The sequence below is a fragment of the Camelus dromedarius genome, chromosome 12 (genome assembly GCF_036321535.1).
Source record: "Camelus dromedarius isolate mCamDro1 chromosome 12, mCamDro1.pat, whole genome shotgun sequence".
NCBI classification, from domain to species: domain Eukaryota; kingdom Metazoa; phylum Chordata; class Mammalia; order Artiodactyla; family Camelidae; genus Camelus; species Camelus dromedarius.
In genome coordinates this window covers 4990345-5010705 of record NC_087447.1, presented here as the reverse complement: position 1 = coordinate 5010705, position 20361 = coordinate 4990345, and the positions used below count along the sequence as shown (strand labels likewise).

General features: G+C 56.7%; 1 protein-coding gene across 1 annotated transcript; it reads right to left on the bottom strand.

Annotated features, from left to right (window-relative positions):
- Positions 1-15432: 15432 nt before the first annotated feature.
- Positions 15433-19951, bottom strand: LOC105104411 (aldehyde dehydrogenase family 3 member B2). The gene is made up of 9 exons (XM_031448528.2): positions 19790-19951; positions 19296-19406; positions 18988-19108; positions 18729-18814; positions 18546-18627; positions 17889-18275; positions 17010-17176; positions 16367-16466; positions 15433-16124 (listed from the first exon to the last, which is right to left on the bottom strand). The coding sequence occupies exons 1-9, from the start codon at positions 19949-19951 to the stop codon at positions 15940-15942; spliced, it is 1401 nt and encodes a 466-aa protein (XP_031304388.2). The 3' UTR covers positions 15433-15939.
- Between the last annotated feature and the right edge of the window lie 410 nt (positions 19952-20361).

The following is a 20361-nucleotide window of genomic DNA, read 5'->3' as shown; positions in this document are numbered from 1 at the left end:
GCTCCACCCTGGCCCCCGCCCCCACCACACACACCCCCTCTACTCATACCTGCCTGCCTTGGTGACTATCATCTCTGTGCCCAGCTGGTTGAACTCCTCCCACAAAGCCTTCATCTCCAGCCGAACTGTCACGCTCGACACATGTGGGTTCTTGGGGCCCTGCCCAATGGGCTCAGCCACCGCCTGGACCCCTGCAGAGCCGGTGGAAGAGTCTGATGGTAACAGGGAGACCAGCTGGGGCTCCCAGCTGGGGCTAATCGTGGGCAGGGTGTAGGTCTCCGAGGGGGCAAATACCCTGAGGCCAGCAGAGAGGAAAGCTGGGGAGAGAGGATAGAATGTGGGCTCTTGTTCACCTCACCCACCCCCACTCCACCCAGCCAGCCTTCATCTTTCAGGCTGCACCTAGAAGCCTCTTCCTCCAGGAAGCCCTCCCTGACTGCCAGGCCTGTGTTCCCACAGGATGCCCAACTCAGCATTACTTCATGAGGTAAATGCTCGCTTAAAGCTCAGGGAGGCCAGAGACAGAGACTGTCTGGCTCCCCAGGGAATCTTTGAGCCATCAAGAGGCCATGTGGACTTGAGCAAATTGTTTTACCTCCCTGAGCCTCAGTTTCCACATCTGTCACAGGGGTTCTTAATATCTGCCTTACAGGGCTGATGTGAGGATTTGTGAGGACACACAGCAACCCTGGCACACAGTAGGCCCTGCATAAAGGACATCTGTTATGGATGAGGGGACATGTGGGGTCATGGGGTTGGGGGTGGGGGTGTTTCTCAGCTCTGTGGGGACCCGGCTGCCTGGTGCAGCTTAAGAACACTGAGCTGATAGGGATCCCCAAATTACCACGAATGACTCTCACCCACCTCTGACCCCGAGAACCCGCCCAAATCCTGCCTCCAGAAGCAAGTTCTAACACCTTTCTGCTCTGGCCTCCTCATTTTTTTTCTAAAGAGCCCATCTTTTGATCTGCAATCCTGGCACAAGCCTTGACCAAAAACTGCTGCACTCTAACTTTCTGATTAAAAAGAAATCCTACCTACAATGAAATACTATTTTATACTCTCAAGGATGCCTATTACCAAAAACAAAACAATAATGAAAACAAAAAATGAAAAATTACAAGTGTTGGCGGGGATGTGGAGACACTGGAACCTTTGTGCTTTGCTGGTGGAATATAAAATGGTGTAGCTGCTGTGGAAAAGGCTGGCGGTTCCTCAGAACATTAAAGATAGAAATACCATGTGATCCACCAATTCCATTTTTAAGTATAAACCCAAAGAATCAAGAGCAAGGGCCTGAACAGATCTGTGTACCTGTGTTCATAGCAGCATTGTTCACAATAGCTAAAATGTAGAATGAACCCAAGTGTCCATTGCTGAATGAATGGATGAGCAGAATGTGTCTATACAGACAATGAAATATTATTATCCAGCCTTTAAAAGGGAGGAAAGTGTGGCACAGGCTACAATACGGATGAACCTTGAGGATGTTATGCCAAGTGAAACAAGCCAGTCACAAAAGGACAAATATTATATGATTCCACTCATAGGAGGTATCCAGAGTAGTCAAATTCATAGAAAGTAGGATGGTGGGGGCCAGGGGCACGGGGAGGGGGAATGGAGATTTAATGTTTAAAGGGGACAGAGTTTCGGTTTTACAAGATGCAAAAAGTTCTGGAGATGGATGGTGGTGATGATTGCACAACAATATGAATGTGCTTAAAGCCACTGAACACTTAAAGATGGTTAAAATGGTCATTTTTATGTTATGTGTATTTTAATACAATTAAAAATTGGGGGGGGGGGGCAGAGGGAGATAGTTAGGCTTATTTATTTATTTATTTTTAGAGGAGGTACTGAGGATTGAGCCCAGGACCTCATGCATGCTAAGCACGCACTCTACTGCTTGAGCTGTACCCTCCCCCCTTAAAAATTTTAAACTAGAATAAGCATCCTGAAAACCAGAGCATTAGTTTTAGCAGCACCATAAGAGGCAGAAGACCTGGTAAAACCATGAGATCCCCTGGGCAGAGGCAGAATGTTGGCACTGGAGGGATGGATGGTCAGACAGCCAGGTGGAGGGAGACTCCTGGAATGGTGGAACGTGTAATGTGCTCCCAGGCGGGCAGCAGCTTGCTAGAGCCAGTGCATAGTGGGTACCTGGTGAGAGTGGGGCCCAAGGCCTGTGGTCCCTCCCATCCTTAGCAGCCCTAAAAGCCACGTTGAGAAGTGGCACCTCACTAAAGCCCCTGGAGTCTAGAGGTGGGTGTTTCACTGAGAGAGGATGGACCATCTCAGGTTTAAATCCCCCAGAGGGGCATGAAGGGCGGATAAGCTGGTGTCCCCCACCACCTGGACTGGCCATCAGATGGGCAACTGCCCATCACTCAGCTGTCCCGCAGAGGCAGGTACATCATGCAGGTAACTGATGCCAGCCCCCGGGGTCCACGGTGGTGGGTCCCAAGGTGGGGAGGCTCATATGCTCTGCTGGGCCTGGGGACTTCGCAGGCTGCTCACTGGCTCCCAAGTCTTCTATGAGCCCATGCCCTGCCCATCCCGGTCCACAGGCAGCCCCTCAGCACCCTCAGTAACTCTGGGGAGGAGCCTGTCCTCTGCCCAGTTCCTTGAGAAGCCAGCACCTCTTGGGTTCAGGAGTTGACAGTTTCCCACAGGCACAGAGTGAGATCTGGAGAGGAAGTTACCCAGCCCCTGACTTTGATACACAGGGGTGAGGCCCAGAGAGGGGTGGGGACAGGCCCAAGGTCGCCCACGCCTGAGAAGGCCTTCACCTCCCAGAATGGCTCTGTTCCCCTCCCTGTCAGCACCCCCATGGTTACACCTGAGTGACCGGCAGCCCCTTGACTCCGCCCTGGCAGGATCTGAGGCCTCAGCCTGGGGTGCCCCTGCCCCATCCTCTTGCCCAGGGCCTGAGTCCAGTGGGGTTTCCTTGGTCCCCATGCTCATTCCCTGCCCTGCCCCACTCACTCGGAGTCCACGCATGGGGCCGCCTTAGTTGTTCACGCCTTACCTGCCATGGGGACAGCCTGGACTTCCAGCTCCTGGAGAAGCGCTGCTCAGCTGGAGCCCCTGCCTGCCAGGACCGGGATCAGCCTCTCCTGGTCTCCTGGTCCATTCGGCAGTCCAGCTCAGCTCTCAGGCCCTCACTCAGTCTCCAGTCTCCTGGCAGGACTGTCCTTCCCTCCTCGATCACCCAGGTCTTTGTTCTCCACTGGAGCCAGGCACCTGGTCTCTGCAGGTGGGACCCTGGTTCTGAGGGCCCCTTCTCCAAGCCACTCAGAGTGGACTGTGCGAGGCTGCTGGCTCGGCTCGTCCAGCTCCAGGCACGATGCTGTGCGGGAGGAGGGCAGGTGGGAAGGCTCTGACGTGGCAAAGCCTCCTCTCCCCCTCCCAGTCTCCCTCCTGTCTTCCTCCCTTCCCCAGCTAGGAGCCCCCCCAGCCATTCCTGATCAATGGGCCCAGGCGCAGGGCGGGGGCCCATCTTGAGGATGGGCTGGGCGATCCACAGGGGCCCAGGCCTGGCTGACTGGAGGGGCTGCGGCTGACAAGGCTTCAGGGAGGGGGGGTGCGGGCCGCAGCAGTAGCAGGAGAAAGGAGAGCTGAATGATCAAGGCAGTGCCCTCTCACCAGGACCCAGACCCCTGACCTGAGTGGTGTGGAATCATGGGGAAACTTGAGCAGGAAAGGCAAGGGGGCAACAGCCACAAGTACAAGCAGAGGCGGAGCCCCCGGGCTGGGTGGCAGGAAGCCCGTCCTCCAGACAGCTTGGCCCGATGAACTGTGCAACGCTAGCAGGTCCCTACTAGTCCCCATGCCTCAGTTTCCCCAACTGAACTAACTGCATAATTGCTTCTGCCTGGGATGGGCTGGCCCAGCCTGGGGAGCAATAAGCTGTCCCCATCCTGGTTGACAGTGCCTACATAGTCTCCACGGGGTAGGGGGCTGGCCCAGGTCAGAGGTCCCTGGGACATGCCTGCTCTGCCTGCAGGTCTGTCTGTTCTGTTCAGCCTGACCAGGCCCCTCCCCAGGTTGCCCTTGCTTGTTTGGCGCTGGGTATTCAGGGAACACACAGATCACCAATCAGGAAGGCAGAGGCGAGGGATCCCCCAAAGCTAGTTGCTGCCATATGGCCCAAGGAGGGTCATCAGGCTACATCCCCAGGTAGCCTACTCCAGGAGGGAGCACTGCAGCCTAGCCCCCGGGTGGGAGCACCAGGCGAGAGCATGCCAGGCTGGACTGGGCATGCTCTACTGGCGTCCCCAAAGTCGGCTGGACCCCCTAAACCTCCTCCAGAGTCTGGCACTGGGGAAATGGGGTTGGCAGAGGCCCATACCTAAGAGGGGGCACAGAGTGACACTCCAGCCCCTCCCAGAAGTGTATATCAGCGGGCAGACCTCTCCCCCTTCAGCTAGGGGAGGCCTGCTGCTTCAGTCCCCTGGGCCCGAGACTCCTGCCTGCCCAGCTGGGAGGAATCCCGCAGGGAGAGTGTGGACTGACCCCCAGCCCAGACCCACGCCCAGCTGTGGGAAGAAGGTGATGCCAACTCTGGGGTTTGCTGTTGGGCAAGATGGGGGGCAGTTCTCTGCGCTTGTGATGGAAGGTCCCATTGGCTCCCAGGGGCCACCCAGTGAGGTGTGGCCAGGCTATCCTGTCCCAGGATCCACAGTGGGGCAGGCGGGAAATGGGAGAGATGATGGAGAACTGGGGGGATCCGCACTGATCCTGGTGGCTCCCCCTCAGCCAGGACTCCCAGGGGCCCAGGGTTCTATTGGCTCCTGATGTGTGTGTGTGTGTGTGTGTGTGTGTGTGTGTGTGTGTGCACGCGCGCGCGCATGTGCACACGTGTGTTTGAACATGCCATTGGTCTGTGTGATGAGAACCCTCCCATGTGTACATAAGTACACTGACATCACTGACATTCCAACCCACATGCACACACAAACTCAAGGCCGGATGACCCGCCACCACTCATGTGCACATGTGCACAAGCTCCTATGTGCACAGAAACACAGGCTTTCTCTTACACGCACACACACACCACAAGAACCATGCACAGAGGCATACCTCCCTCTACAGCCTCCTCTCCAGCTGGCTTGCCCTTCCTGCCGGAGGCGCCTGCTGGCCCCCTGCCCTCTCATCCATCTTGCCTGCCAGCCTGTCCCTCGTGCCCCCATATCCTTCACACCTTCTCATCTTGCTGCTCAATAGCAGGAGGCAGTGTGGCAGCCGTGGCCGCAGGGAGATGGATGGGCCAGGCGGGGGTGTAGAGGGGCCAGGGAGTGATGCCTGGAGAGGATGGAGCTCTGGGCCCCACCAGCCCCAGTGTCAGGCAGGAGTGATGCTGCCAGGCTCCAGTGGGTGTGGAAAGTGTGAGGCTGAGTCCAGGTCCTGACTCGCCCTGTCCAGTTCAGCCCTGCCATGGACACCCTGCAGAGAGTGCCTGGATTGGGACTGAGGGGATCCCAGCAGCAGACCCTGTGCCCACTCCCTCCCTGACACTGACGTGCAGTGTCCTGGTGATGGAGGAGTCTCAGCCTCCCTGGTAGGACTCCCGCCTACCCTACCTGAATCGCCTACTTGTGTCCCTGTGCCTGGAGGGGCTGTCCTGGGTGGGGAGAGCCTTGGGGAGCTGTACTTTTTCCTGGCCTTGACTCCCCCTGAGCCCTCATAGGCATTGAGCTCATTACACACCTGGAAATGCACATCTGGGCTGTGCACTCAGCCACATGTGGATCCCCCAGAATGCCCAGGGTACTGAGGCTCTCAGAAACACATGTATGTACAGACACTCACACCTACATAGAGCACCTAGGCATGGACATCCACACACGTGTGCACATACTTCTGCCCTCCCAGATCGACTGTCTGGCCCTGGAAATGTAGTGGAGTTGGAACCCTCCTCTGGGTCATGGTCTCCCCTAGAAGACCCTCTGCTGGCCCTAGGACCGTCTTTCTTCAAGCCCCGCTCCCTCCCCCCAGCACACACCACGGGATCTTCCTCCTGGGCACTGATGAAAAAGCGTGGGCACAGAGACAGCCACAACTCGCCCCGGGACACAGCATGTCCAAGACCACCCTGAGCCAGACCTGCCCTAGATCTGAGGTTGAGGTGGGAAGCCCCATAAAAAGACCGGCAGGACCCCCCAGCAGGGCCACTACTCTCCTGCCAGCACCATCCGGTTCCCTGGCCCAGAGGCTCTATCTCTTTTTGCCTCTGAAAGGGCTTACTTCTAGGAAAGTGGAACTTATCCGTAAAATTCTATTGGTTCCCTGAGCTAACTCCTGATTGGTTATTTCCTTCACTCCTGATTGGTTATTTCTCTAACTTCTGATTGGTCCGTTTGTAGTACTTTATTTGCATGGAGCTCACTCCTGATTGTTTCTCTCCCTCCTGATTGGTCCATTTCTACAAAGCTTGTTCCTAATTAGTCAACTTTTGTTATACCTTATTTGCATATGATGTTGCAAACTATAAACTGGCAGCCTATAAAAGCCTGTGTAAATCTACACAGGGGGTCCAGAGCTTGGAGTGTTAACTTTTCTGGGCCTGCTGGCATAATAAATCTGAGTTCTCCAACTCTCTGAGTGCTGTTTGGTGTCTCGCTGGGATCCAGGTTGCTGTCACAACTGAGCTGTAACACGTTTTTCTACAACAAGGTCACAGAAGGGCCATGAAGGACAGGACACAAACTGTGGTGTCCCCTTCACCATAATGTTGTTACCAGTAATATAGCACATCAAAATAAAATATGTAGCTATAATAAGAGCACAAAAAAAAAAAAAAGTCCAACCAAATTCTGATTTTCCTCACCATTGTTATTTGGTCCTTTAAAAAGGACCAGATTTTTGAAATACCTAAATCTTCCAACTATTTCTCTCTCTTTTGTGCCCATGCTTTGTTGTGCCCTCGGCTGGGGGTTCTGCTTGCCCTGACCATGGCTGCCCCTCTCAGGGAGGGACAGGGCTGACAAAGGAAGGAGGTGGAGGTACCTGAGACAGAAACCCATACCTGCAGAGGTTCAGCATTACTTGGTCACCCAGGTGGCGGGGAGTGGGGGGTGGTTGGGACCTGAGTTCCACTGACAGAAAAGGACCCTACTGGCCCACAAAGACTCATCACGAAGGAGGGAGCTCTGGCTGGTCACTGGCTCCAGAGCAGAGCTTTGGGGGTGGGTTGGGGAGGGCTGGTGCCAACAGAGCAGGTGACACTCTCTGAAGCTCCTCCCACCTCTGAAGGCCAGTTGAGGGGCTTGGGGAACAGTTACTAGGCAGGCTAGGGCTGAGGAGCCCAGGACTGCTGGACACAAAGGCCACCGGAGGGCATGGATGTTGCTCAACAGCGACCCCATGTGGCAGAAAATAGAGCAGCAGCTGGTGGGCTGCCCATTCTTCCCAACCTCCTTCTTGCTAGGTTTAGAAGCAGGATTACCCAATTCCTGTAACATGAGGAAGGGGAGGTCTGGAGGGGATGATGCTGGACTCCCTGCTAACATGCATAGGGATGCTCGTGGAATTAATTGGAAAATAAGGAGAGAGCTGCGTATTTGCACCAACAAGCAGGCGAATTTGGTAGTACCTGTTCCATATCCCCTCCTGCCCTCCGCAGGCTCTGTGAGGATCTCTGGGGCCCTGAGTCCTAGGCCTACGTGTGGGGTTCCCGGGGCGGCAAGAGGGGCGGGGCATGGGGGAGGCCAATCTCCTGTCCTGCTCCTGATTCTGAGGTGCTGGTGACCCTGCGGGAGGCCTTGTGATCCCTCCCTCTGGGCCTCAGTTTTCTCTGACACCCCCAAGGCTGTTATTCTGGAATCTTCCCCCATAACACACACACCTGCAGCTGAGGACCTGCCAACTCCCTGGCCTCGGTGCAAGGGAAGTCCACACTGCTCACAGTTCTATGCGCTTCCATCTCACAGGCAGGAAAGGCCGTGCCTGTGCAGGAGGCTGAGTGTGTGAGCCCGTCCCTCCGGGCCCAGGGCGAAGTGCGCCGTAGGGAGCCTGCCTCCTTGGTCCCTGGGCCAGGCCCTCTCCTCTCTGGGCCTCAATTTCCCAGCTATGTTGGGGATTGAGTGAGTGGGGACGCGGGGCAGGGCCACCTGTAGATGGTGGCACCAGTGCATGGCAAAAACACGTTGTGGGTGCCTTCCATGATGAGACCGTGGTGTTGTGAAGGTCAAGGATGAGTCAAAGGCTGGGCCCAACTCCTTGGGTGGTCCCAGCAGCGGATTCAGTTCTTGGGCCTTGTCACCTTATACAGGTCATCCCGGTTGGCCCTGGCATGGTGGAGGCAGAAATGGAGTATCAGCCCCCTGACGTTCTCAGTCAAGGATCTAGTGGGGGCGGGGAGCCTCATGCTGCCAGCAGGAGTGAAGCTCCTGAGACTCTCCAGGAGGGACAGAGCCACTCAGGAGCTCGTGTGGATACCTGCCTGGCTCAGGGCCCTTGTTGACTCCCTACAGCCCCATAAAATCCAAACCCTTGGCCTGGCCCTGCCCACCTGCTTCATCAGCTCTCATGCCAGCCACCCCTCCACATCTTCAGGCCTCGAACCTGCTCGGCCTGTCCCTGGATAGTCCTCTCCTGTCTTCACCTGGTTAACTAATACTCACTCTTTGGGCCTTGGCTGAGATCCCACCTCCCCCAGGAAGCCTTCCCTGATTGCCCTTGCCCAAGTTAGATGCCTTGTGTAGCCACCACCCCTGCATTTAGCCTCCTAGTTTGTGGCTGTTGGGTCCTTCCTCTGTCTCCCACAGTAAGCACCCCAGTCCTATTTCCCATTCTCTCACCTAAACTGACCAGAGCCTGGCTCAGACACAGGGCTCAGCCAATATCCATTGAAGGAAGGTATAAACAGTGGTTAAGTAAACAGTTGGTGGGTAAGCACAGCTGGTGGGGCTGATCTGAGGCAAGCCCCAGGGTCTGGAGAACCCAGAGGAGGTCCTGTCCCAGCTTGGGATCAGGAAGGGCTTCCTGGCGGAGGTGAAGTCAATCTGGAGTTCTCAAAACTGGAAAGGGAGGAATGGGCATTGCAGGCAGAGGGTGACCCTGCTGGTGGCCAGAACGTGAGCTGAGGTGGAGACCTCAGTGGGCACGTCCCCCCACCCTCCCGTCACTGCCCCATGGCACAGGGCCTCTCTGGGCACTGGCAGCCAGCACACAGTGGTGTTGGATGGCGTGCCTGGTGGGTGGACCTGCCCAGGCAACCCTGGCGGAGATGCAGGGCTCAGGGCTCAGGGTTCAGGGCTGGGCTGGAGGTGTTGCGCTCCCTGGGGCCTGAGGAGCCCAAGCCCAGCTAAGGCAGGGCAGCTGCTTGTCCAAAGGAGCTGGTTGTGGAGTGGCACGATCCGGATGACTCCTGCTCCTTCCTGCCCCTCCCCCATGCTCCTCTGAGCTGGTACGGGGGGGCCTCCGGGACTAGGGTGTGCAATTTCTGGACCTATAGGAATCTATGGGTCTGGAGATCCCTGGGCAGGAAGGGTTTCTGCTGAGTTGGTGGAGAGCAGGGATGGGGGTATGTGTGGGCTGAGGTCCACCTGGAGGTCAGGAGCGCTGGGGTCTCCCTGCCTGGCTCTAACTCACACTGTTGCTTGCTGCTGCCGCAGTCCACCGAGTCCAGACCCTGCAGCCAGGCTCCCACCCTGGCCCTTGGTCCCTTCCCTGGGAATTGGAACAGCCCCACCTCCCAGGGCTATGTGGGCATCCCACTGGGGAGTTTGGGAAATTACTTGCAGGGACTCTTTAAAGCCTGGGATGAAGACAACTCCCCCAGAGGGAACCTCAGAGGTCTGCCAAGTGCGGGCTGTTCTCAGGTGTCCAGCCCAGGGTGAGCAGGCCTGGAATCTGCCCCTGGCTGAGCCGTGGGCTGCCACCAGACTGGGCCACTGCAGTTGAGGTGTGTGCCTTGGTGGCCACTCAGATGAGAACGTCCCCCCCGCGCATCCCCTCAGCAGCATGCTCTGCCCCTGCAGCCCCCAGAGGGCCGGGGTCACTTCTGGAACTCCGTTCCTCCAAAGGGCTATTGAGCTATGGGGTCCCAGCTCCACAGCTCTTTGATTCTTTCAACAAAATTTCAAAATATTTCATCCAGTATTTTTTCCCCTTAACAGAGGCACTGGGGATTGAACCCAGGACCTTGTGCACACCAAGCACAGTGGTCTACCACTGAAGTACACCCCCCAACTCATCATCTTGTGTTTTTGATTGTCCTCAGGGACAGATATAACTCAAGTGGTTCAACTTGCTTTGTTTTGGAAATGACCCTCAGACCCATTTTATAGATGAGGAAACAGAGGCTCAGACAGGAGGCCCAAAGGCTCCCAAGGGCACTAGGGGCAGAACTGGAGTTGGAACCTGGGGGTCCAATCTGAGCTCTCCCTGCTGCTCTCAAGGGACAAGGCAGGGCAGGATGAAGACTAAGTCCCCTGCACCTGGTCCCGGGGCCTGTCCTTTCCCCAGGCTCAGCTGTCAGGGAGGAGATGATGGCAGTCTAGCCGTCCCTGAGGAGAGGAGCAGTGACATGTCCAGCCAGGTCTCCAGTGCCTACTGCATGCCAGCACTGGGGCTCTGAGGCTGGGCCTCCCCCTAGGTGTCTGGTCCCAGGCTCTCTTCACGACCAGATTGAGTCCTCCCAGGCAGTTTCAGCCCTGCTCCAGAATCAGGCCCAGCGGCTGGGGGCTCCCTCCAGGCCAGGCCTCTTTGCAGTGGCTCAGATCACACACAACTCATTGTGAGGGCTGGGCTCGCCCTCCGCTTTCCTGCTCTCCTGCCTCCCACCCCCTGATTGTGGGGCCTGTGGCTCCCATCAGCGCAGCTGGTAATAGGGTAGCTGGGGTGGGGGTCGGGGTGAAGTGTGAGGCTGGGCCACCAAGGGGGCGGGATCCCCATAGCTCCCTCCAGGGCCACCCCTTCCTGGGATCTGGAGCCTCAGCAAAGGGAGGACAGAGACCTCCACTAGGGTCACTGAATCTTCACGGCAATGGCCCTGCAGGCCAGCAAAGGGAGGGCAACTGTTATTTGCTGTTTCGCGAGGCCAGACCTGGGGTCTAAGAGGTTGAACGACTTGGCCAAGCCCCGGGCTGGCAGTGGTGGACCGAGTCAGTGGGCGAGCCTGTGCCTGCCTCCCTCCTGTCCTCCCTGGTCCCTGCTTTGTTCAAGGCCAGGGGCTCGAGGCCCCACTCTTTGGGTCAGAGCTGTGCTCTTTGAGAGGCCCACTGGGGCTGCTGGGGGGCTGCTGGGAGTCCACTGCCTCGCTCGCTACCAGACCTCTCGGGAGGGCAGCAGGGGCCTGCCCAGCAGCCCCTGCTGTTCGCCGGGTTGCTGGAGGCCAGAATGCTTCCCTCCAGGAGGAGCTGGGCCCCCAGCTCAGGGCAGGACAGCAGTAGGGAGTCCTGGAGAGTTTCACTTCCTTTGGCTGAGGTCCAGCTTCCCTGTCGCAGAGGGTGTTTATAGATTTTTAAATTTTTCCAAAAAATTTTTTTATTAAAATATGGTTGATTTACAATGTTTCAGGTATACAGCAAAGTGATTCAGTTATATATATATATAAATATATATATCTATGTATATCTATATATGTGTTCTTTTTCAGATTCTTTTCCATTATAGGTTATTACAAGACGGTGAATATAGTTCCCTGTGCTGTACAGTAGGACCTTGTTGTTTATCTATTTTTTTTAACTTAAAATTTTTTTCTTTGCGGGGGAGGTAATTAGGTTTATTTATTTGTTTTAACAGAGGTACTGGGGATTGAACCCAGGACCTCATGTATGCTAGGCATGCACTCTACCACTGAGCTATCCACTCCCCTCTATTTTATATATAGTAGTTTCTATCTGCTAATTCCAAACTCTTAATTTACCCCTCCCTCCCTTTCCCCTTTGGTAACTGTAAGTTTGTTCTCTATGTCCGTGAGTCTGTTTCTGTTTTGTAAATAAATTCATTTGTATCATTTTTTAGAGTTTTTAGATTCCACGTGAGTGCTATCATATGATATTTGTCTTTCTCTCTCTGACTTCACATAGTATGATAATCTCTAGGTCCATCCATGTTACTGTAAATGGCATTATTTCATTCTTTTTTTATGGCTGAGTAGTTGAGTAATATTCCATTGTGTGTGTGCGCGCATGCGCGCGTGCATGCGCACATTTATGTATACCATGTCTTCTTTATCTAGTCATCTGTTGATGGACATTTAGTTTGCTTCCATGCCTTGGTTGTTGTAAATAATGCCACTATGACCATTGGGGGTGCATGTGTCTTTTCAAATTAGAGTTTTTGTCTTTTTTGGATATATGCCCAGCAGTGGGATTGCTGGATCATATGATAAGTCTATTGTTAGTTTTTTAGGGCACCTCCATACTGTTTTCCATAGTAGCTGCACCAATTACATTCCCGCCAACAGTGTAGGAGGGTTCCCTTTTCTCCACACCCTCAGAAGGTGTTTACAGAATGTAAGGGCATCTGGGAGCCTGGGCAAGAACCCCCAGAAACAGTAGCCCCCGATCCTGACTGAGCGTGCACAGGCATGCGTGGGTGCCCAGCGTCTGCCTACCTGAGGGTCCGTGTATTCATCGCTGTGCTCGTGCACCAATGTGTGTCTGTGCCGCAGCAGCAAGAACAGTCTGGAGGTGGGCCTGCTGAGTGGCACCTCTGAGGCCCAGGAAGTAGAGGGGCCCCCCGCCCCCACTGCCTCTGACACCTCTCCCTGACAGGCTGTGTGAGTTGGGGAGAGTCAGTGGCCCTCTCTGGGCCTTGGCTTCTGCCTGTGAAATGGGAGGGAGGCTCCCTCCTGGGCCTGGCAGCTGTGAGGAGGGAGCACAGGGGCAGGTGCAAGCTTGGAGGACAGGCATAGGCGCAGCAGACCCCGGCCTGACCCAGGGCCGAAGCACCGTGAGTGGGCCAAATTCTTCACTGCTGTGGGGGAAACTGAGGCCCAGAGAGGGGACAGGATCTGAACCAACCTACAGAATGTTAAGGCTTGGCTCAGGAGAGCCATGTGACCTGGGAGCCACACCTAAGGGCCACTGTCCAGGGGCTTTGGAGGCCCCCGGCCTAACTGTTCATCAGCCTGACCAGGCTCCGACTTCCCCTTTGGCCTCTGCTCACTCCCCTCGTGCCAGACTTTCCCAGCATCCTCATCACAGCTGTTCCTCCATGCCCAGGACCACCCTGGCCCCTCCTTCCTGCTGGCCTGGTGTCCTGGGGTGGGGGTGGGAGGAAGGCTCACCCTATACTGTTGTTTTATGTAATGGCCCACTCTGGACTGTGACCTGTTACCACAGTGGAACCAGCCCCTAGCCTTGAGGCTGTAGGATGCCATGATTGTCGGACAAGGAGAAGCTGCTGTCACAAAAACTGTGGCTGTGACAGAGCCCTGGGAAGCTCCGGGGGCAACTCTGTAGCCAGGGCCTCTGCCCAGTGCTCACTCAGCTTCTGTAAGAGTCTGGACTCCACTGTGTCCTGGAGTGGGGGTCCCTAAGCCCCACATGTATGATCCCATTGAACATCACACCAACTATAAGAGGTAGGTGGGAACCCCATTCTACAGGATAAGGAAACAGAGGCTCAGAGTAGTTAAGCAAGTTGTCCAGAGGCATCCAGCAACAATATGGAGTGTTGCAAACCCAAGATTTTAGGTGGTGGAGCTACTGTAGGTACGTGTCGGGTGACATGTTAGCCATGAGGCCCATCTGGAGTTGGAGCTAGACTCCCGGGGGAGCAGTGGGTGAGTGGAGTTGGAGGTGGGGCAGAGGTGGATGGGAGGGAGCACTGGGAGGAGGGCACAGTGCGAGCAGAGGCCTGGGAGGGTTCAAGGCTCTTTGAACCTCTGTGTTTCTGGGTTGTAAGAAGCAGGACCAAGTCTTTGTTCCATATCTGGGTAACACTGTCTCCAAGACTGGGCCTGGTCAGCCATGACCAAGAGAGAAAAGGCTAGCATTGGGAAGGGTGGCCTGAGCAGGGTACACTTGTCACATTTTGTGGCCTGTCTTGGACAGCCTCCTGGGGGAGGGGCAGTCAGAGCGTGTGTCCCAGCCTCCCTTGCAACTAGGATGCAGTCATGTGACTCTGCCCCACCAATGAGGTGAGAGCCTGCCATCCAGGGGAGCAGTGTGAGGGAGCTGGTGGGTGCAGAGCCCAGCTTATGGCTGGACTTGGGAGACAGGGCCCAGGTTTTTCTGTGTGACCCTAGGAAGTGTCCTACACTCTCTGGGCCTGGGGACAGGAAGTCCTGCCCCACCTGTGGCAGCAGGCATACCTGGGTTTGAATTCAGCCTAAGCCTCACATTGTAAGCCTTAGAGACTCTGAAACTTAGAAACGCAGTCTCTCTGATCCTCAGTCTCTCTCCTGTTGACCAGAATGAGGACCCCATTATAGAGACTTTAGGTGTGGTGGGAACAAACACTGATGACCATGAGGGCAAAAGGAACAAGATTGGTTGTGATGAGGTGAGGGCCCAAAGAAGAAGTGCCCAAAGAATGTTTAATAAGCTCTGTCTTCTATTCTTTGTTCACTGGACCCATTGCCCAGACTATGGCCAGGAGACCCTCTGATTCTTCTCCGTCCCTCTGGCTTTCTCTTTTTAGTCCAAAGGCTATTTTAAGGAAACAACTTCCCAAGGTCAGGGTGGGGAGAAAGGTGATCTCTTAGACCCAGGCTCATTGGTCACTCAGCTTCTCTCTGGACCACCTACCCATCCATCTGTTCACTATCCATCCCGCCAGCTATCCATCATCTCTCACCCTATCACCCAGCCACTCACCTGCCCTTCTACCCACTCATTGTCTTATCCATCCATCAACCCACCCATTCATCCATCCAACCTCCCTTCATCGTTCACCATCTACTCACCCACTCACTCTTCCATCTATCCATCCATGCATCCTTCATCCATCCACCCACCCATCCTTCCTTCCTTCCATCCATCCTCTCGCTCCCTTATTCATTCTTTCCTTCACTCATCAACAAGCCCCTGTTAAACACCTCCTTTGAGTCCATCCTGTGCCTTTTGGAATCAACCAATCCCAACAATTCCCAGGGGAGCAGGAGGATCCTATGTCCTCTTGGTACTAGCTCAGCTTTCCCACAGTTCTGAGGGGTGAAGAGCCCACTGAAGCAAGACTGGATGGATTGGAAGTGGGCTCCCAGGGTGAGGACTAGGGGAAGATCAAGAGGCTGGTCATAATGGACCAGATAGGCTGTTTACTCATCCCCCACCCCCATATTTCTCAGGAAAGTCCACCATCACTCAGCTCTGCTCTGCTTTACTGTATAAACTCAGTTCAGCCCGTTCTGGCTCTAGACCCTCAGTTTTCCCATGTGTCAGAAGAAGTGAACAGATTTTATTTCTGCCTGCCCTGACCTCCTGGGAATCTACAGCAGGAAAGATAGACGTGGCCAGCATGTGAACAACCCCCTCATGTGCCCATAGCAGACATCACTAATCAACTATTGAACACCTTCCTCTTGTTTCCACAAGACCTCATCAGAGTCCTTGTAAATAGCACAATTCATTCAGGGAGACACCACCAAATGACCAGATCTGAGTTCAAGATTGGATCACTTCAGGTCAGACAAACCCAGCTCCCCAAACCAGTTGTGACTAAGATGTTAGAAATCACTCTGTTTTGGGAGCCTATTTGTAGATCAGACACAAGGGAGTCTTTTCTAACCACCAGAGATGCTCAGTCTTGGGGATGAGTTCTCCGTCACCAGATATGTCCAAGCAGAGGGTCAACAAATCTGTCAGGAGGCCGCAGGGGGGTCTTTAGCCCTGAAAGGGGCTGGACCAGTGGCCCAGAGGTCCTGCCCAGCCGGAGGTCTTTTCAGAAAAAAACCCAGAAGGAGGATCTTTGTGCTCCTGGACCCGACGCCCACTTTTCAGGGATGGAGGGGTGGGGATGCAGCACTGGTGGTGGGCAGGGTGCTCACAGAAGGGTGCAGCTCTGCTTGCCCAAGGCCCAGCTGATCAGCTGCTGTTTCCATTCAGAATAGGGAGGGTAGCGGATTGCGTTGAGCTTCTCCAGGCCCGAGTAGGAGAGCAGGCAGGCGCGGTGGTGGGAGAAGGTGTCGAAGGAGAACTTGCCATGGTATCTTCCCATCCCACTGTTGCCTGCATGGGCACGGAAGTGAGGGCCTGAGGTCGGGCAGCCCACCGCCTAGCAGGGAGCTCAGGGAAAGCCACGCCATTCAAAGAGCCATTTTGCAGATAGGGAAACAGAGGCCTTGAGAGGCCTGGGGCCTAGACCAAGGCTGAATAGTGAGTGAGGCAAAACTAGGCCTTCCTCGGCCTGGGATGCCAAACTGGGCTTCCCTAGGGGTTGGGGCTGGAGGCTGAAGAAGGGCAGGGCTCACCGACTCCCCCCAGTGGCAGGGACGACAGGCTCATGTAGATGAAGCCCTCATTGCCTCCGAAGCTGCCGCTGCTGGTCCGATCCAGCATCCGGTTCACCACCTGGTGGGACGAGGGGAGGCCGGGGGCAGGGACGTGGCAGGTAGATTCATCATTCCACAGAGAGCATGGGGCCTCCCCGTCTCCATCCTCTACTGAGCTAGCCTTGCCCCTCTGAGCATGTTGCGGGGGCACGTGGCCGTGGGGAGCTGCATTGAGTCTCAAGCAGCAGTGGTGTGTAGGCCCTGTCAGGCCCCATCTCTGCTCTGCCCCTGTCCCCCTTCAGGGGTTCTGCTTGCCCACACAGAACCTCTGCACGATTTAGGAAAAGGGGGCTATCTGGGCAGGTCAGACAGAAATGGTGCCTCCTCATCGGGTGGAGGCTGCCCTGACCAGGGCAGACAGCTAGCCAGCCATGCGTTGGTGCTGCCCCAGCCCTCTCTGCCAGGCACCTATGTGCAGGGAGCCGTTGTCCAAGTAACCTGGATTATAGTCAAGCTGGAGGCATCTGCTTCCCCAACCCTCAGAAGTGGGCCATGAAAGGGGAGGTAACCAGTCTCACCCCTTTGGCCCCTCTGTTGCCCCCAGTCTTGCCCAAGCCCCCACCTGGTTGCTGTTGGAGAAGGCGTACAGGGCCAGGGGCTTCTCCCGACGGTTGATGAAGTCGATGGCCTCGTCCAGGCCCCTCACGTTCATGATGGGCAGGATGGGCCCGAAGATCTCCTCCTGCATCACTGGCTCTGTCTCCTGCACGTCTACCAGCACCGTGGGGGCTGCCCAGGCACAGGGGATGGCTCAGCCCCAGGGGTGGGGCTTCAGACAGGGCCCAGGGACCCAGGGCTCCAGGCTCGGGGATGTTCTAGGGAGGAGAGCCTCCCCACAGCCCTGAGAAGTGACCGTGAGGAGTTCCCCAGCCTGACCAGGGCCTGTGAGGCCCCAAGAACCACTCAGCCTCGGTCTTACAGTCAGAGGGTGACCAGAACTTGGACCCCTGGGGTCTGAGGTCCCAGGTCCCAGCCCGTCGGGCAGCAGCATCACCCTCTGAGCCGTTCGGCCCGGGAGGCTGGGGCTGCTTTGCTCACAGTGTAGAGGATGCTCAGCACAGGCTGTTGGAGTTCAGAACCGGGAATTGTGGGCTCACAGGACCGGGGTCATGGCCCCGTGGAGCAGCAGATCGTGGGGTGGAAGATTGGAATGTGAGCTCTTGGGAACTGAGAACCCTGGGGTCTGAGCTTGGAGAATCCAGAGCCTGGGCCAGAGTGTGGAGTCGGGTCACAGGCTCAGATCACAGCAACACGGAACACGAGTGTCATGGAATTGTGGCACTGGAGCCGTGGATCGGGCTGGGCTCCAGCAGTGGGGTCGAGGGAGCCTCAGGGCCCAAGGCTTCAGGTGGGGCCCAGACTCAAAGCCCGGCTGTGGCCTCCAGCGTGGAGGGGCCTGAGCTGGGGTGGGGGGCACAGTGGCAGGGAGGGCGGGACTCACCGATGTAGCGCTCGCTCTCATCACTCTGGCCACCGATGGCCACGCGGCCACAGCTCAGCAGGCCCCGGAGCCGCTGGAAATGTTTGTGGTTGATGATGCGGCCCAGATCCGGGGAGCTCTGGGGGTCATCGCCATAGAAACGGGTGATGGCGCTCTGCAGGGCGGGCAGCAGCCTTGCCTGCATTTCAGGGCTGCACAGGATGTAGTCGGGGGCTACGCAGGTCTGGCCAGTGTTGAAATAGCGGAACAAGACCACGCGGTTGGCCACAGTCTGGGGGTCACAGTCGTCGTCCACATAGCAGGGGTTCTTGCCCCCCAGCTCCAGCGTGACGGGCGTCAGATGCTTGGCGGCGGCAGCCATGATGATCTTGCCAACTCGAGGGCTCCCTGGGGACATGGGAGTTGACCCTCATCCTCAGTTGGCCTTGGCCAGATGGTTCAGGCACACCTCTCCTGGCCCGTCCTGGCTTGCCCACTGGAATCTGCCCCTGGCCATGCTGCCCCAGGATCCTACCCTGCAAGGCCCACGGGCTAGGCCCCCTGCCTGGGTCAATTGCCATCTGAGATGCTCCCCACTGCCTCCTCCCTCCATGGCCTTCCCCATCCTATTTTCCAATGTCCTCCCTCCTCCCGGGACACTGGCTGGGCCACTCTCACCTGTGAAGAGGATATAGTCGAACTTGTGCTTCAGCAGCTGCCCCGTCTCCTCAGGCCCACCCAGCACCACGGCAAAGCAGCTCTGCAAAGCGGAACAGACAGCTCAGGGGATACAGCAGGACCTCTCACTGGCAGAGGTGGGGTTGTAGGATGTGGGCACTGAAGGGGCAGATCTACCCTCACCTGGTCCAGGTACTGAGGCAGCACCTCAGCCAGGACCTTCTCCGTGCCCTTGCTAATTTCTGACGGCTTCAGCACCACGCAGTTCCCTGTGGGGACAGATGAGGGGATGTGGGAGAGGCCGTGCTCCCACACGCATTCAGGGGATAGGCTGGAAGAACAGAGATGCAAGGACGGCCCTGGAGGCTGGGGGACCACAAAACGGAATTCTGGGGCCTCCACTTTGGGAAGGGCTGTTGGGCTGGGAGCACACGGGGCTCACCTGCGGCAAGGGCGCCCACCAGGGGCGCCAGGGTCAGGTTCACAGGGTAGTTCCAAGGGGCGACGATGAGCACCAGGCCGAAGGGCTCCTTCCGGATGAAGGCAGAGCCCAGCTGCGTGAACTGGGGTGCGGGACTGACAGTGAGGTCCCACTGAGGACCACCCAGGGCCCAGCCTCGACCCTGTGTCCTCCAGCTGCCTGTGCAGTGGAGTCCACGTGAGGAGACAGAGGTCCTGAGAAAGTCAGCGACTCACCCTGGGTCTGGGCTGAGCTGCCTGGCACGACCCCTCCCCAGCACGCAGACTCACCAGGTTCTTGGCCACTGACTCATCCTTCATCCAGGCGTGCAGGTTCTTGAGGGCCAGGTCCACCTCGTTCTGGCAGACGATAATCTCCGATATGTCTCCCTCAAAGGCCGACTGCAAGGAGGTGGCATTCGGGAGTCAGGCCCAGCAGGGTGGGGAGGGGATCTGGTGCTTTAGATTCCCAAGGGTCCCCACCGTGGATATGGAATCCATCTCCAGGAGCAGCTCCCCCATGGGACGCAGCAAGGAGTGTGGTTCTGGGGCCAGGTGGCCTAGGTTCCACTTCCAGCTCTGCCAGTTCTTGGCGATGGGACTTTGGGCAAGTGACTTAACCCCCACGTGCCTCGGTTTCCCCACTGGGGACAGAAATCAAAGCTGCTTCACAGGTTTGCTGAGTCGAGGTTGTAGAGTGCCCGTGGCACACCGCAGGCCGGGAAGGGTCTGCTGGGTGAGCAGGACTGAACTGGGGACGCAGCCAGCTCCTGCTCCCCACCCACCTTGTGCAGGTCCTGTGCCAGCCCCTCCTGCAGAAGCTGCTTGTTCTCTCGCAGGAAGCGGCCCAGGCCCTCCAGCTGGGCAGCCCGGAACTCGGCCGGCTGCGTCCGCCCCGAGCCGAAGGCCTCCCGCAGCCGCTGCAGTGTGTCCGTGAAGGGGTCCATCCTGCAGGGCGGGAGAAGGGTGGGCTGGGATGCCCCCAGCTCCATGGCCCCCCCACCCCTGCCTGCACCCGTGTGGGCCCACAACACCCCCACAGGGACTCGGAAGTTTCCTTGCCTCAGAGGCCACGGAGGTTTTGTGGTGGCAGACAGAGGAACTGAGACCAGTGTGTGCCACATGTCCGCAGAGCACAAAGTGGGCTCCGTGCACTCTGGGGAGGTGATCCTGGAATCGGATCTCAAAGTAAAGAAGGAGGGCTGAGGTGGCTGTGGGAGGGCAGGGGTCCTGAGCCTGGGTGGCACAGCTGACTGCCTGGAGCCCCAAACCCATCCCCCATCCTGGCTTCGCCAATGCCCATGGGTACCCCAGCGGGTCTGAGAGTGGAGGAAGGATGGAGCCTTGGGTAGGGACA